General features: G+C 39.6%; 1 protein-coding gene across 2 annotated transcripts in view; it reads left to right on the top strand.

Annotated features, from left to right (window-relative positions):
- The window catches only part of LOC143029057 (leukocyte elastase inhibitor A-like), a 39,003-nt gene extending 23,551 nt beyond the window's left edge, over positions 1-15,452 (top strand). For both annotated transcript variants that reach the window (XM_076191404.1, XM_076191403.1), the window contains exons 3-5: positions 5,812-6,188; positions 8,201-8,430; positions 14,327-15,452. In XM_076191404.1, the coding sequence (XP_076047519.1) occupies positions 5,812-6,188; positions 8,201-8,430; positions 14,327-14,614 (895 nt within the window). In that variant the 3' untranslated portion in view covers positions 14,615-15,452. The remainder of the gene's footprint in view (positions 1-5,811; positions 6,189-8,200; positions 8,431-14,326) is intronic.
- The last annotated feature ends 732 nt before the right edge of the window (positions 15,453-16,184 follow it).

Here is a 16,184-nt window from a genome sequence, read left to right on the forward strand (position 1 = left end):
TAACTAGTACAATAACGAAAATGTTTGATGAAATAATAAAACCCAGTAAGTAATATTAATAAACAACGAATTTGGATTCAGAGAAGGAAAGTGCTGCATTACAAACCTGTTCAGTTTTCACACAAGACTGGTGTGCTGAATAAGAGACGGGGATTAGGTGACTGGATATATTTGGACTTGGGAAAAACCTTTGACAAAGTACCACAATAGATTGATAAGAAGAAAAAACATAGAAGGCCACATTTGAAACATACAAGAATTGGCAAAATATTCTTAAAAGATACATATGAAAAGATTAATGAGATATGAAAAGTTGGAAAAGAGAAAAGTAACCAGCGGTGTACCACAGGGCTCAGCTTTGGCTCTTATAATATTCCTCGTATGATTAGCCGTAAGAAATTAATGATTATCATTCAAACCTATTTGCTGACGATACAAAGATCACGAGGAGTGTGTGTTGCTGCAAAGACCCCTGGATGAATTATATGAGTGGATTAAGGAGTGGAAAATTAATTTTATTACAAATAAATGGAGGTAAATGGAAATGAATCAATGTAAGGAAAGGCCAATGGTGTATTATAAAATGAGGTTTGAAATAGCAAAAACAAAGAAGAAAAAGGACCTAGGTATCATAATCAAAGGCGATTTATCACTTGAAGTACACACAAAGAAAATATAAACACACACACACACACACACACACACACACACACACACACACACACACACACACAGAAAGAAAGAAAGAGAGAGAGAGAGAGAGAGAGAGAGAGAGAGAGAGAGAGAGAGAGAGAGAGAGAGAGAGAGAGAGAGAGAGAGAACTTGTGCGAGTGTAATGTGAGTGAGAGACGAGGTGCATGGAGCATACTGACTAAGGCATAACCTAAGACCCAGTTTGCTGTGCCAAGAAACCTGTACACCAGTGAAGTCTGTTTTTTCTTATTTCCACATCCGTCTGGCATAAGAATAAAAAGCCTCAGAAAGGGACGTCAGGCTTTGATGAATGGGCCCGTTATTCCCTTTCCTTCAACTGTGGTGCCAGAGGCTGGTGGATCAGGACTTACCTGGTCCTCACAGAGAAAGGAGGCTCTTTTCTTTCCCTCCTCCTTACCCAGGAAGTCGCGAGTCTGTAGATGTAACAGACCTCTGTATATGAACTCCTCCCAGTGGGTGGAGCCCACCTGTCGAGAGCTGCCACCGACGAGGGCTCGAAAGGTAACTGGGGAGTGAAGAGAAAGCGGACAAGGAGATTCAATTCCTCATTGTCTACCCCTAAAGAACTCGAGGAGTCGCTACGTCCGCCCCTAACTACATGCAAAAGAAGACAAATTGGTTGACAAGGTTTATACTTCCATTCGAGGCCTTTCGAGTGTAAATAGTCGTATTCTGGGACTTCCCAACTCTACAGGAGACGTCTTCTGTATTATCCAAGACTTCAGGCAACTGCATCATCTTCTTACAATATACACCATTTAAATTCTTCTCGTGACACTTTCACATCTACACTCTCGTCCAACATAAGTGAGCTTTCGAAGAGAGAACAACAGAACTCCATAACTCAACTCCCTATGCTATATTCCCACAAACCCAACCCAACATAAATGAGCTTTCGAGGAAGGAACAACAGAACTCCATAACCCAACTCCCTATGCTGCATTCCCACAACCCAACATAAGTGAGCTTTCGAGGAGGGAACAACAGAACTCCATAACCCAACTCCTTATACTGAGGACCTCCATCCCTCAAATCCCACCAGAATAGTCTACGATAGTAACACTGGAAGAACTGTCCTCCCTTTCCATACAAGGAAATAGACTACGTTAACGACGCCATAAAGAATCACTTTTGCAAGAATCCAACTGACAACATGATATCACTAGGTGACATTGCATTCCCACACCAACGCAATCCTATCAACACAAAGTGAATCTTAGCTTGGATTGCGTAAGGTTCTTCGTCCTGAAACCTATAAACGGGTAAATAAGGATAGCATGTTTCATGAAATTATATGATATCTTCGAAGATAACTACAGAACCCTGCAAAATGTGCCATTAATGAGAATGTTTGATTGTAGAACTAGAGTAAAAAACTCGAAACGAAAAAAGTCAAAGACTTAACATCCCTGGCAGTAAACTCTACTTGCAACATTTATCACTCGTGAGGGAGTGATTCACAATCAACTACTGAAATGGTTCTCAACATTTTTCTCATTTAGCACCCTTTAGAGTAGACTTGCAAGACAATCAATTTGACACAAAATATAGAATGGTAATATATAAAGACTAATTTAGTGTACATTGGTAATACAGTGGATATAAAGTTGTTAAAATTATGAGTATATGTTTTAAGAAAGATATTAATATCGCGAGCGCACACCTCACACAAACACGCTCACACGCACGCACGCGCACGCGCGCGCACACGCACTTACACGCACTCACACACACACACACACACACACACACACACACACACACACACACACACACACACACACACACACACACACACACACACACACACACACATATATATATATGTATATATTTGCTGGTGTAGTGGTATCGACTTGGCCTGCTAATTAAGTGGACCTGAATTTGGCCCCCACCAAGATCCAAGAATTATCACAACACAGCAATTAGTCACCTCGTTTTTAAACTATGATATTCTCTCCGTCTGTTCTATCTATTCCTTTTAATGACTTGAACATAAGTATCCAATCATCCGTTTCTCTCCTCTTTTCATTGGTGATATGTACCATGAATCCAATAATTGTTTGTATGTTTTATTGTAAGTATAGGAACCAGTTAGGAATGCGAACTTTGTATTATTCTAAGCTTCTTTATATCCTTCACCTTACGCAAAGACGACCCCACATCTGCATATTCTAAGTCGAATTAGGCTTTCAGTGATTTTTGTTTCATCATCTCTTCCATATAGTGAAAAGCTACTTTTACGTGTGTGTGTGTGTGTTTGTGTGTGTGTGTGTGTGTGTGTGTGTGTGTGTGTGTGTGTGTGTGTGTGTGTGTGTGTGTGTGTGTGTGTGTGTGTGTGTGTGTGTGTGTGCGTGCGTCTGTACATTTCCCCCGTGATTTTACTTATGCGTTTGTTAGATAACAAGTTTGTGTGTGTGTGTGTGTGTGATTCACCTTGGTCTCTGGATCACGTGTTGGACTCGTGATCGACAGCTATTTCCCTCCCGGAAGAGAGCTAAGAGCTAGTATGACCGATCTATGGGTAATGCTATAACCTTACACGCACACACACACCCAACTCCCCGCCCACGAGAGTTGGAGTAACGACTCGAAGCGCAGCGATACAGAAATAATTTCAGCCCTGGGCAGGATTCGAACCAGGTACCGCCTATACCTCCGTACTGACAGTCTGGGACTCTACCAACCACGCCACCGAGTCGTGTGTGTGTGTGTGTGTGTGTGTGTGTGTGTGTGTGTGTGTGTGTGTGTGTGTGTGTAAGTGTATGTATTCACCTCGGATCTGCTGCAGCCTCTTTTCGAGACAGCCAGACACCACCCTACGGCAGTGAGCTCAGAGCTCATTATTAGCAGATCTCTGGGTAGGTCTGAGACCACTCACACTCCACACACCTTGTGTGTGTGTGTGTGTGTGTGTGTGTGTGTGTGTGTGTGTGTGTGTGTGTGTGTGTGTGTGTGTGTGTGTGTGTGCGTGCGTACGTGCGTGCGTGGGTGTATTTACCTAATTATATTTATGTGTGTGTGTGTGTGTGTGTGTGTGTGTGTGTGTGTGTGTGTGTGTGTGTGTGTGTGTGTGTGTGTGTGTGTGTGTGTGTGTGTGTGCATGTGTGTGTGCATGCGTGTGTGTGCATGTGTGTGTGCATGTGTGTGTGTGTGTGTGTGTGTGCGTGCGTGCGTGGGTGTATTTACCTAATTATATTAATGTCATTGTAATATAAATATACGTAATGAAGGAGCTAAGTTTATGTGGTTCTGTTCCCATGTTTCCATGTACTGAATTTCTTTTTTTTTTGTCATATATTTCAAAAACTTGGTCTTTTTCACCGTGTGTGTGTGTGTATGTGTATTTACCTAGTTGTATTATACGGGAAGGGGAGCTATGCTCGTAGTGACCCGTCTTCGTATCTCTCAGCATCTAGTTTGTTCTTCAATTCTTGTATGATTTTTGCACACAATTTGTCTATTTTGTTCCAGACATACATCACCGTGTGTGTGTGTGTGTGTGTGTGTGTGTGTGTGTGTGTGTGTGTGTGCGCGCGTATGTATGTGCATGTGTGCGTGTGTCGTAATATCATAATCAGTTGATTTACAGAGAACATGATCTTCACAGATTTTACGCATTGAAACACCGCGGTCTGATTTTCTAAACATTTCATTTTTCACTTCCAACACCACCAGTAATCCTCTCATCTCCCTTATAATCAATAACTTTGGTTAAATTTGATTAAGATAAACTAAGAAACTCACAGAGATGTGGTGTTTCCCTCCAGCAGGTGCAGTATAAACAACTAAAGTGAGATTGGCTACACTCAACGCCATCTATGGGCCGCCCGGCAACCTAATGTTACGGCCGCGGGAATTTCAAGTCTTTGATCATAAATTTATACGAATTAGTAGAGGTTCTGCACCATTAGTATCTTAATAGTCAGTGTTGTAGCTGTATATAAGTAAAGTCCAATTTTCTAATATTTAATTGTCATACCCAATTTTAAATCTCTTATGGATTTAGCTTAGGCTATATTAGCTTCTGAGCTATTGCAGGAGTTTGTGCATCTATATGGAAAAGTATATTTCTCGTGTGCGTGTGAAATTCACCATGGTATTAGATCACGTAATGGACTCGTGTTCGATAAACTGTTACCCTCCCGGATGAGAGCTTAGGACTCATATATAACTCGATTTATGGGTAATAAATACACACACACACACACACACACACACACACACACACACACACACACACACACACACACACACACACACACACACACACACACACACACGACTCGGTGGCGAAGTTGGTAGAGCACTGGACTGGGAAGTATGGTAGTGCTCGCAGTACCTAGTTCGAATCCTGCCCAGGGCCGAAATTATTTCGGTATCGCTGTGCTTCGGGTCGTTACTCTGACTCTCGTGGGCGGGGAGTTGGGTGTGTGTGTGTGTGTGTGAAAGGTCACAGCATTACCCATAGATCGGTCATACGAGCTCTGAGCTCTCTTCCGGGAGGGAAATAGCTGTCGATCACGAGTCCAACACGTGATCCAAAGACCAAGGTGAACACACACACACACACACACACACACACACACACACACACACACACACACACACACACACACACACACACACACACACACACACACACACACCTGCTGTGGTATTATGCTTTTCATATATAGGCAGAGACCAATCTCAGAGCCGTTTAAGCCAGTTAAGCTCCACTACACCAGCAAGTGTTTGTGTGTGTGTGTGTGTGTGTGTGTGTGTGTGTGTGTTTACCTTACCTAGTTGTATTTACCTAGTTGTATTTTAGGGAAGAGAGCTATGCTCGTAGTGACCCGCTTTTGTATCTTTCTGCATCCAGTTTGTTCTTAAAGCCATGTATAGTTTTAGCACTCACTGTTCCTGTGTGTGTGTGTGTGTGTGTGTGTGTGTGTGTGTGTGTGTGTGTGTGTGTGTGTGTGTGTGTGTGTGTGTGTGTGTGTGTGTGTGTGTGTGTGTGTGTGCGTGTGCGTGTGTTTTCCCACCTCTATGTAAATAGTTTTCCATGAACTTCCATGGGTCAGACTCGTTTATTCATCTATTCTTCATTTCTAGGCTAGCCAGAAATAAGGGCGTCCAGTTGCAAGAAGCAAACAGAGCCTACTTCACCAACCGTCTGAGACTCGAGCCGTGTTTCCAGAGGGTTGAGTTCTTCGATGTCCAGCAGTCTGATTTCACGAACCCAGCGAGACTCGCCCAGGAAATCAACGGCTTTGTGTCCAGGACGACAAATGGCCTCATCTCACAGATCGTTGGACCACAAGACTTAGCCTTAGCAACATTTGTCCTGGTCAACGCCGTCTACTTTAAGGGTCTTTGGGAACAGCCCTTCGACAAGCAAGCCACAAGGCTTGAAGACTTCTTCTGCAACCCTGGAAGATCCTGTGGCAAAGTTGAGATGATGAGTCGATCTCCTTCATCGGTTAGTTACGGTAAGTTACTTCTGAGTTTGTCAGACATCGACTTCGGGTTTGTTCTCTCGAAGGTAAAAACCAATGGTATAGAATCAGTCAGAGAAGAATCTATATGAACTAGATTATGCGCGAACGCGCGCGCACACACGCATATACACACATTATAAAAATACATATATATAATCAATTTTCTTTGATAATGTGAATATATCACGAAAGCGCTCGGACTCAGTGTGTTTTTCCTCTTCCTACTAGACTCTGCATATATATATATATATATATATATATATATATATATATATATATATATATATATATATATATATATATATATATATACGAACATACCAAGAGCCTTTTCCCACTTCTAAGGGAGGTAGCCAATTCAAAGGAACGCACCTACTTCCATTAATTTCCCTAGGATAGTTCGGAGGCAAGTCTACCAACTTCCCATTGACATTGAGTAAATGGAAGGGCTGTTTACAAATCGTTATCACTAGCGGCTACTAAAAGAGGATTTAACGAGGTTTCTAGTCCAAAACAAAGGTGATAAGTATTTGAGAATAGTTTCATTTGTAGCTCAAAGACCTTCTCACCATTGTTATAGTACGGACACATCACAAGATCTGATGTTTTTGCCAAGACTATCCTTCAAGGCAATGTACCAGGAGGAAGGAGAAGAGGCTGACAGAAGAAAAGATGGGAAGACAGCATCAGGGTGTTGACAGGCGTGTCATTGGCGGACACGTCTCAAAGGGCTGCAGAAGAGCGTGGAGGAAGGTGTGAGCTGGTCAGGCAATCATCAGTGGTACACCAACAACTCAACAAGGGATCACGGGATAGATTGAGATTCATTTGTGGGAAAGTTGAACAAGTCAGAGAATGGAGCATTGGGGTTGACGGCTGCGTTTATAGGTTTTGTTCTGTCGAAGCAGACGAATTTGTTCAGATGAAAGGGATATTTGTGTTACACAAGGTTAATCAACCAGCTCGTGTAATATACCTAGATTAAAAGCAGAACAAGTCAGAGAATGGAGCATTGGGGTTGACGGCTTCGTTTATAGGTTTTGTTCTGTCGAAGCAGACGAATTTGTTCAGATGAAAGGGATATTTGTGTTACACAAGGTTAATCAACCAGCTCGTGTAATATATCTAGACTGAAAGAAGAACAAGTCAGAGAATGGAGAATTGGGGTTGACGGCTACGTTTATAGGTTTTGTTCTGTCGAAGCAGACGAATTTGTTCAGATGAAAGGGATATTTGTGTTACACAAGGTTAATCAACCAGCTCGTGTGATATATCTAGATTGAAAGGACAAGTCAAAGAATGGAGCATTGGAGTTGACGGCTTCGTTTATAGGTTTTGTTCTGTCGAAGCAGATGAATTTGTTAAGATGAAAGGAATATTTGTGTTATATAAGGTTAATCAACCAGCTCGTGTAATCTATCTAGATTGAAATATGTAGTATTATCGCAAGAGACAATGGTTATTCTAGCTAGGGTGTGGAAAGTTAACATTGGTGATAATTGCGGTTTTCAGAGATTGAGATCGACTGTAGACTAAGAGATAACATTATTATTGTTATTATTATTTTAGAAAAGTAGGAGGCTGTAGGAATAATTTTTTTTTATCATTCACTACTCCTATAGAAACATACAATAACTTGCTTTAAATAGTCTAAATGGTGAATTTGGAAAACTGGGAACATTCAAGAACATAACTGTAAGAGGGAGTTTATACGGTCTAATAGTTCGTCGAACGCGGTTCGACAGACACGTGTTTAAAGTGATGTGTAAACGTGTGAACGGGGTATTTGGTTGTCGAACACGTTGGTTAAACCCCAAATACCCCGTTCACACGTTCACACATCACTTTAAACACGTGTCTGTCGAACCGCGTTCGACGGACCGTTAGACCATGTAAACCCCCTCTAACGGTCGAGAAACGACAGCGAACCAGGTTTGATAAACACTCATCTGTGCAGAAGTCGTCGATAATTGTTTGGGGACTAAGCATTTCTATTTTCGCAGTTAACAACACGAATCTCGGTGCGGAGGTCATCTCCCTTCCATACCTGGACTCTTCGGTTTCCATGCTGCTCTTCCTTCCTTGGGAAAACGTCAACACTGTGGAAGGCGTCGTCGATCGGCTGGACCTACGCGCTCTGGGAGCAACAGTATCAAACTTGAAGAAAGGTCTTCTGAAAGTCAAGTTTCCCAGATTCAAGTTGGAGCAAACACTGGTGGACAGAATGAAAGCGGTAAGTTCTCGTTTTTGTGTCATATTCGGACTAAGAAATATCCTATTTAGAGGGTTGTGTAGATGTGAAAAAGGTCATCATCCCTAGTCAACCAGCAGGTTATTAGTAAAAAATTCCACTTCAAGATGGAGCAAACACTGGTGGAGAGAATGAAATCGGTAAGTTCTCGTTTTTGTGTCATATTCGGACTAAGAAATATATCAGTGGTTCTCAATTTTTTTTCGTTAGCGACCCTATTTGAAACATTTCAATCCTTCGCGACCCAGAATAAAGCTTTAGAAACAAAATGGACAGTGATATATAGCCTACCCTTTACTTTGAAAAAAAAAAAATAATAATGTGTACAGCTTTTCTTTAAAAAAACTAAATGAACAGAATCCATAGCACATTACATAAGTAATGTTCGGTTAAAAGAAATATTTAATTAGTCAAGTATTTGAAATTCTCTGAAAACGTGAGAATTTTCCGTGTCCATGCAATCTATCAAAATTTATCTCGCGACCCATAGTTTGAGAACCACTGAAATATACTATTGAAAGAGCCTTGTAGATGTAAAAAAAGGTTATCATCCCTAATCACCCTGCAGAATATTGGTAACAAATTCCACTTGGGAAAACGCACCAAACGAAGAGAAGAAAGTTGCACTGTACAGATGATAAGGTGATCACCAAAAGTTCGATCTAGATATAATGTGTTAACACTAGCGGTTCCAACCGCGGTGGTTCTATTACAATGTCAGTCATCGGAGGCGTTTACACACAACCGCGCAGTTTTTATTTGACTATGTGGTGCTTCCGCGGTTTCCGCGCTCTTCAGACCGCCAGTGTGAACAGAGCCTAGTGCACTGGATTTATAATGAATCTTTTTTTAATCATTCAGACCGGGGAAAGGTAAGCATTGAAATACCTATTCAACTTAGAAAAGTAAACTTTCTATCAGATTTTCAGGACATTCATGGAATAAAGTTTTATATTTTATAGTATCCATCGGCAGCTAAAGCTAGGACCTAATTTAAATTTTCCAGGATACATTTGTGGAGGCAATTTACCAGAGCTGGGCGCGTTCCTCGGTGCGTTCCGCTTTAGTTTGGCCGCAGTTAGCTCTCCCAAACCAGGTTCATACAGAAATGAAAGTCCGGTAGGCCAGATACTACACCAAAGGAAATTTTCGTAGGCCTAATCCAAAAGGTAGGCCACATACTATACCGGCACCTATATTGCTTTAATAGTTTGGGAGCGCTAACCGCGGCCAAGCTAAAGCGGAACGCATAGAGGAACGCGCCCAGTTCTGCAATTTACATCTTTGCCTACTCGCGCGTGTGTGTCAGGTCACAGTATCACCAATAGTTCGGGCCATACATGAAATCTTAGCTCTCATTCGGAATGGTACTAGCTGTCGATCACGAGTCTAGTATGTATTACAGGAGTATGATGTGAAACACGCATATCTCGTATGCATTATATGCACATTCTTACTCAACCATATTTAACACTCAAATAGCTTTGCTCTCTCCATTCCATATACATACATATACTAAAGGCTTTTCCCCCTAACAAAGGAGGTAGCCAAAAAACAAAGGCATAGAATCCACTCCCACACATTCCATCCCAACATACTCCACTCCCATTTACCCCCTACCTCCCTCTTATCTTGGCTCCTCCTGGATGACGGGTCATCCCTGCATGTAGATATACTATATTTGGGAGCGTGGTGGCCGAGTAGACAAGAGTGATAGTATTTGGAAGAAAGAGCCCAGACGATTAGAATCTGCTGAAGTCTGCATATGATGCCAAGAAAAGCATAACCAATCTTCAATATGGGTATCCACAATCCAGACTTAACCCATATTCAAACGTTTGCATATGCAAATGCATGTCCTTATGAATATATAGGTATCTGTAAACATTTGTGGGCTTGAGTTAGACTATGATATATGTGTGTACATATTTATAAACACACACACACACACACACACACACACACACACACACACACACACACACACACACACACACACACACACACACACACACACACACGTCGGTCGAGGTGACAGCGAAGTTCGGACTCCGGAGTTATCCAAGAATTTCGAGGATCACAACGACAAGGAAGTACCTGTGTTGTATTTATAGGGAAGGGGAAAGCTCGTGGTGTAGTGGGAAGGTGATGAAAAAGGAGAAGGGGAGGGATTACTGAGGGAAATGGAAAGAAATGAGGAAGGGGAGGACTTGGTCCAGGCAGGCAGACGCCATGTAAACAAAAGAGGGTCAGAGAATTTCAGTGACGAAGAAGGGATTAGCAAAAATGTAAAGATTAGAAATATAGATAAGAGCAGCACAATGGAAAGTGAAGATAATAATTTCCAAGGATTTAATGAGGGGGGGGGGAGCCAACCCTCCCCGATTAGCAAGCCTAGAAGAAAAACTTGAGAAAATTGTCAAACATTGGGAGGATAGGTTCGGTGAACTCACGAAGATCACGCAGAGAGTTGAAAAATTGGAAGAATTAGAGAAGGTGAACCAAAAACTAACTAAAGAAATAGAAGTGTTAAAAATACAGTTAAAAGAAGTAAAAGATGAGAATGAGGAATTAAAGAAGAAGAATAAAGAGAATAAAGAGTCCATAGCAAAAGAAGCACAGGGTTAGAAAAAAATCCAAGAGAACACCAAAATTGCATTTAATGATATAGTAAAACAGCAGATGAAAAAACAAACTGAAGACACAGTTATTAAAGTGATGAGACAGAAGGAGAATATAGTAAGATACTTAGCAGATAAAAAGAAATGTATAATTACATTAGGAATGGAAGAGAATTATAATCTAAATAGAACCACAAGAATCAAAGAGGAACAAGAAAAAGTAAACAATTTATTAGAATTATTTCAGGAAGATAAACCTGAAATCGGAAACAAATTGAAGAAATGTATAGGCTCGGGAAATATAGTACAGATAAGACTAGACCAATTAAGGTTAGATTCAGGTCACAAACGACAGCAAAGAATATCTTAGCAAAAACAGGGAAACTAGCAAACAGTGAACAATATAAAAAGGCATGGATAAAAAGAGAAATGAATAAAGAAGAAAGAGAGGAGGAAAAAATGAAAAGACAAGAAGCTAAGGAAAAAACGAGAACAGAACAGTCAGAAAAAGAGGAATTCTATTGGAGAGTAGTGAATATGAAAGTGAGGAAATGGGCCATACCAGAGAAAAACAAAAGGGAAACAGAGAATACAATGGAAGTAGCAGAAAACTAAGAGTGTCTTACACAAATAAAGACGGATTAATAACAGGATTGAACGAACTGAATGATTATCTGAAAGAAAAAGAACCGGACATAATGGGAATTATAGAGACAAAATTAAAAGGTCCACTACCACCCATCAGTGTAGGACATGATGCATATAATTATTGGATTAGAAACAGAGAGACAAAACAAGGGGGTGGAGCTATGCTCCTGACCAAGAAGGATATAAACGTAAGGAGTGTCACGTATGGAAAGAGTAGAGTAGAGATGATTGTGATCGAAGTGGAAGACAGAGATAAGAATAGCAGAAAGTTTGTAATAAACTAAGTGCCTCCAAAAACAGCCTCGTGGGAAGTGAGTGAACATAAAAGTATGTTAGAAGACACAAGGATAACATTAGATAAGATAATGGAAGATGGAGGAAGAATAGTTATGATGGGCGACTTTAATTGCAAAGAAGTCTTCTGGGAAGAGATGACAGTAAAGGGTGGAGACGACTCATCCCCGGGGAAATGTTCTACTTGAGATGATTATTGACCATACAATGACATAATGTATTCAAGAGAACACTAGGTATAGAAATGAAGAAGAACCATCGAGACTAGACCTAATAATCACATCAGAACCCGAAATAGTGGAAAAGATTGAATATAAGACACCAATAAGTAAAAGTGAACACATATTGATTGAACTGGAACTAAATGAGGAAAAATACATGAAAAGAAATGAACAATATAGAAAAGGAAGATTGATGTATGAAAAAAATATGAAATAAGATCATTCTTTCAAAAAGAAAACTGGGAAAGAATATACAAAGAGGAAACAATAGTGGAAGAGAAATGGAATATTTTGACCAAAAAAAAAAAAAAAAAGGAGTGGAAAAGTCAAAAGCAAGAAAAAGAATATATAAAGTGCTGGTACAACAAAAGTTGTAGGGAGTTGAAAGACAAAAGAGACAAAGCTTGAACAAATTGAAGAAAGACAAAAGACCTGAAAAATGGAAAATATATACTAGTTATAGAAATCAATATGTACAAGTGTGCAGAGAAGAAAAGAGAAAATATGAAAAAGATGTCATAGAAAAATGTAAAGATCAACCAAAACTATTTTACAGATTTGTAAACAACAAACTGAAAAACAAACATGAATTAGAGAAATTACGACAAAGAGGAGTTGAATACACAGAGGAAATAGAAATGGCAGAAATTATGAACAAGCATTTTAAATCGGTGTTTACAAGGGAGAACACACTACCTGGAGAGATCAAATGGGTAGAGAAAGTCTCCCCTATGAAAGAAATAGAAGTAACAAAGAATAAAATAATAAAACACTTGAGTAGCCTTGATATCAGAAAATCGCATGGACCAGATGAAATAGCAAACTGGATTTTGAAAGAATGCAGGAATGAACTGGCAGACAAAATACATAGCATAATAAACAGTTCCTTGAAACAAGGAAAAGTTCCAGAAGATTGGAAGAAAGCAAATATAGTACCTATATATAAAGGGGGAAATAAAGAATACCCTACCAACTATAGACCAGTCTCTCTAACAAGTACAATCGTAAAAATTTGTGAAAGAATGATCAAAAGTAGATGGGTAAAGTATTTAGAAAAAACAACAACGTGCTAAATCCAAGGCAATTTGGATTCAGACAAGGACGATCATGCGTCACCAATTTAATATGTTTCTAATCAAGGCTAATAGACATAATACAAGAAAGAGATGGATGGGCTGATTGTGCATTTCTAGACTTAAAAAAAGCTTTTGACAAAGTACCACATAAGAAGTTGCTTAAGAAATTAGAAACTGAGGGAGGAATACAGGGCAAACTGCTTAAATGGATGGAAGACTTTTTGCAAGAAAGAAAAATGAGAGTACTGATAAGAGACAAACACTCCAATTGACCAAGATTGGAATATGCAGCAACGATGTGGTCACCAAGTACGAAAAACAAAAAAATTATAACAAAACTTGAAAGAATACAAAGAGCAATTACAAAATTGGCACCAACACTCTCAAAACTATCACATGAAGAGAGACTAGCAAAATTTGAGCTACAGACAGTGGGGCAAAGAAGAGAAAGAGGAGATTTGATAACTATTTACAGAATCATGAAAGGAATAGAAACTATTGATAGAGAGGGTCTAATAAAATGGGATGATAGAAATACAAGAGGACACGGAAAGAAAATCAAGAAAGACAGCTATAGAAGAGATCTGAAAAAGAGCAGCTTTCCTCACAGAGTAATAGACATTTGGAACAAGTTAGATGAGAAAGTGGTGTGTGCAAAAACAATACATGAATTTAAAAACAGTTTAGATAAAATGAGATATGAAGACGGGACACCACGAGCATTGCTCCCCTTCCCGTAAAATACAACTAGGTAAATACAACTAGGTAAATACACACACACCAGTGTGGGGAACGGCTGAAATGTATAAAACAAATGTATATCTGGCTATATTCTTTTTTTCTTCCAGGCACTAGGAAACCTGCGAATAACACCTCTTTTTCGTGATGCCAAGAAAAGCATCCGCAATCTTTAATATGGGTATCCACTACCCCAGAATTAACCACCCCACAGGGTGGGGAACGGCTGAAATGTATAAAACAAATGTATATCTGGCTATATCTCTCTTTTTTCTTCCAGGCACTCGGAAACCTGGGAATAACAGACCTCTTCTCCAGAGGAGCAGACCTCTCTGCTTTTACCAATTCACTAGACCTGAACGCAGACGTCATCATCCACAAGGCCGTCGTGGACGTGACTGAAGAAGGCACTGAAGCAGCTGCAGCCACTGCCATCTTCGACACCAGGTTCGGGGGTCCACGCGTCACTCCACAAATAACTTTTAATCGTCCCTTCGTCTTTTTGATCGTTGACACGAGACTCGGCATCGTTCTTTTCAGCGGTATCTTCAGAAACCCTCCCCTCTGAAGGATGGCCAAGGAAGTCTCAGGCAATAAGAAGAACAACAATGACACAAAATTAGGAAGAAGAAGACATTCTAACAGGAAAAGGAAATGGAGGAAGAAGTTCAGGGAGGGGAGAAAAGGTCGAAGGAGGAGGAGGAAGAAGAAAAAGGGGAAAAAGAAGAAAAATTCTTTAAAAACAAACAGTACAGGTACTTTCACAAACGAAGAAAACGTAAGATATGGAGAGCAGGAGACTAAAGCAGGACAGCATTTTATACATTTTCCTGAGACGTAAAGGAACTCACAAATATTGTTATTGGGAAACGAGGCTGATTTGCTGCACTTATCCAGATAGTGTTAACTTTTTCCTTTCTAAAGGAGAATAATAATGTCTGGCTTGGGTCAGAATGGGATGAAATATACTTTTCTATGGAGTGAGATCGGCATATCATTCCAAATCACTGGGCAGCCAAACACACTCAATATACTTTTTGCAAACTGATAGCACCCCCACTCATTATCAATATATTACTTACTCTTACTCTGTTAGTTGTCAACCCGGGCGGCCCTTTACCGCTTTCACTATGCCTCTCTAGATGGTTCTACTTCCTCTGCCAATTCTTTCCAGTCCTCTCTCGGTGCCACCCTCTCCACGTCCTTCCTTACTCCGTCCATTCATCTGTGCATGGGTCTCCCTAATGGTCGTCTGCCATATAAAATTGTAAAAAATACTTTTATATAAAAATAAAACAAAAGATGTATTACAACTCTCCCGTGACGAATTTGACTCAAAATTGATTGAGTACCATGTAAAGAAAATATATAAATAAATGAACAGATAAATAAAAATAAGTACACCACTTTCGAATTTTAATTAGCATTTTGAAGTTCGTAATAATGGATATATGCCTTTTTGAAAAGACATTAAAGATGATGCAGTTCATCTCCTTAATTCTTTCTTGCCACTGAACAAATTTAGAATTAGAGGATAATTCTATAGTTGAAGTTGCCTTAGAAGAGTCGGTAATTCACTAATTTACATTTTCCTATATATAGTGTCAAAACTGTATGAGATTTAGATTCATAATCGAAATTACTTGAGACTTCCTTGAGGATTTTGGAATGGTAAAATTTGACACCATGAATACAACTATTTAACAATGTTGTTAGTATAACATTACATAAATCTAAATATTTTTAAAGGGTATAGGCTGTAAATAGATGTTGTATCGTATATATTACTCTTTATAGACGTGTATTAAAAACTAAAGTCCAAATTCTTAAATTTCATATTGTTTCATTACGTTTAACCTTTCAGAATCGAAAGTTATTTTTTCTTCAATTAAAGAAAATCACCAGGAGACAGGCAGAAAAAATCCTGGACTTGAATAAGGTACTCACAGTCATTGATATGTATGATCAATGTGACATGTAAGGTCATTGTCATATGTATGGTCAATGTGACATGTAAGGTCATTGTGATATGTATGGTCAATGTGATATATAAGGTCATTGTCATATGTATGGTAAATGTGATATGTAAGATCATTGTGATATGTATGGTCAATGTGATATATAAGGTCATTGTGATA

The sequence above is a fragment of the Oratosquilla oratoria genome, chromosome 10 (assembly GCF_046742065.1).
Source record: "Oratosquilla oratoria isolate Oo_2021 chromosome 10, ASM4674206v1, whole genome shotgun sequence".
NCBI lineage: Eukaryota > Metazoa > Arthropoda > Malacostraca > Stomatopoda > Squillidae > Oratosquilla > Oratosquilla oratoria.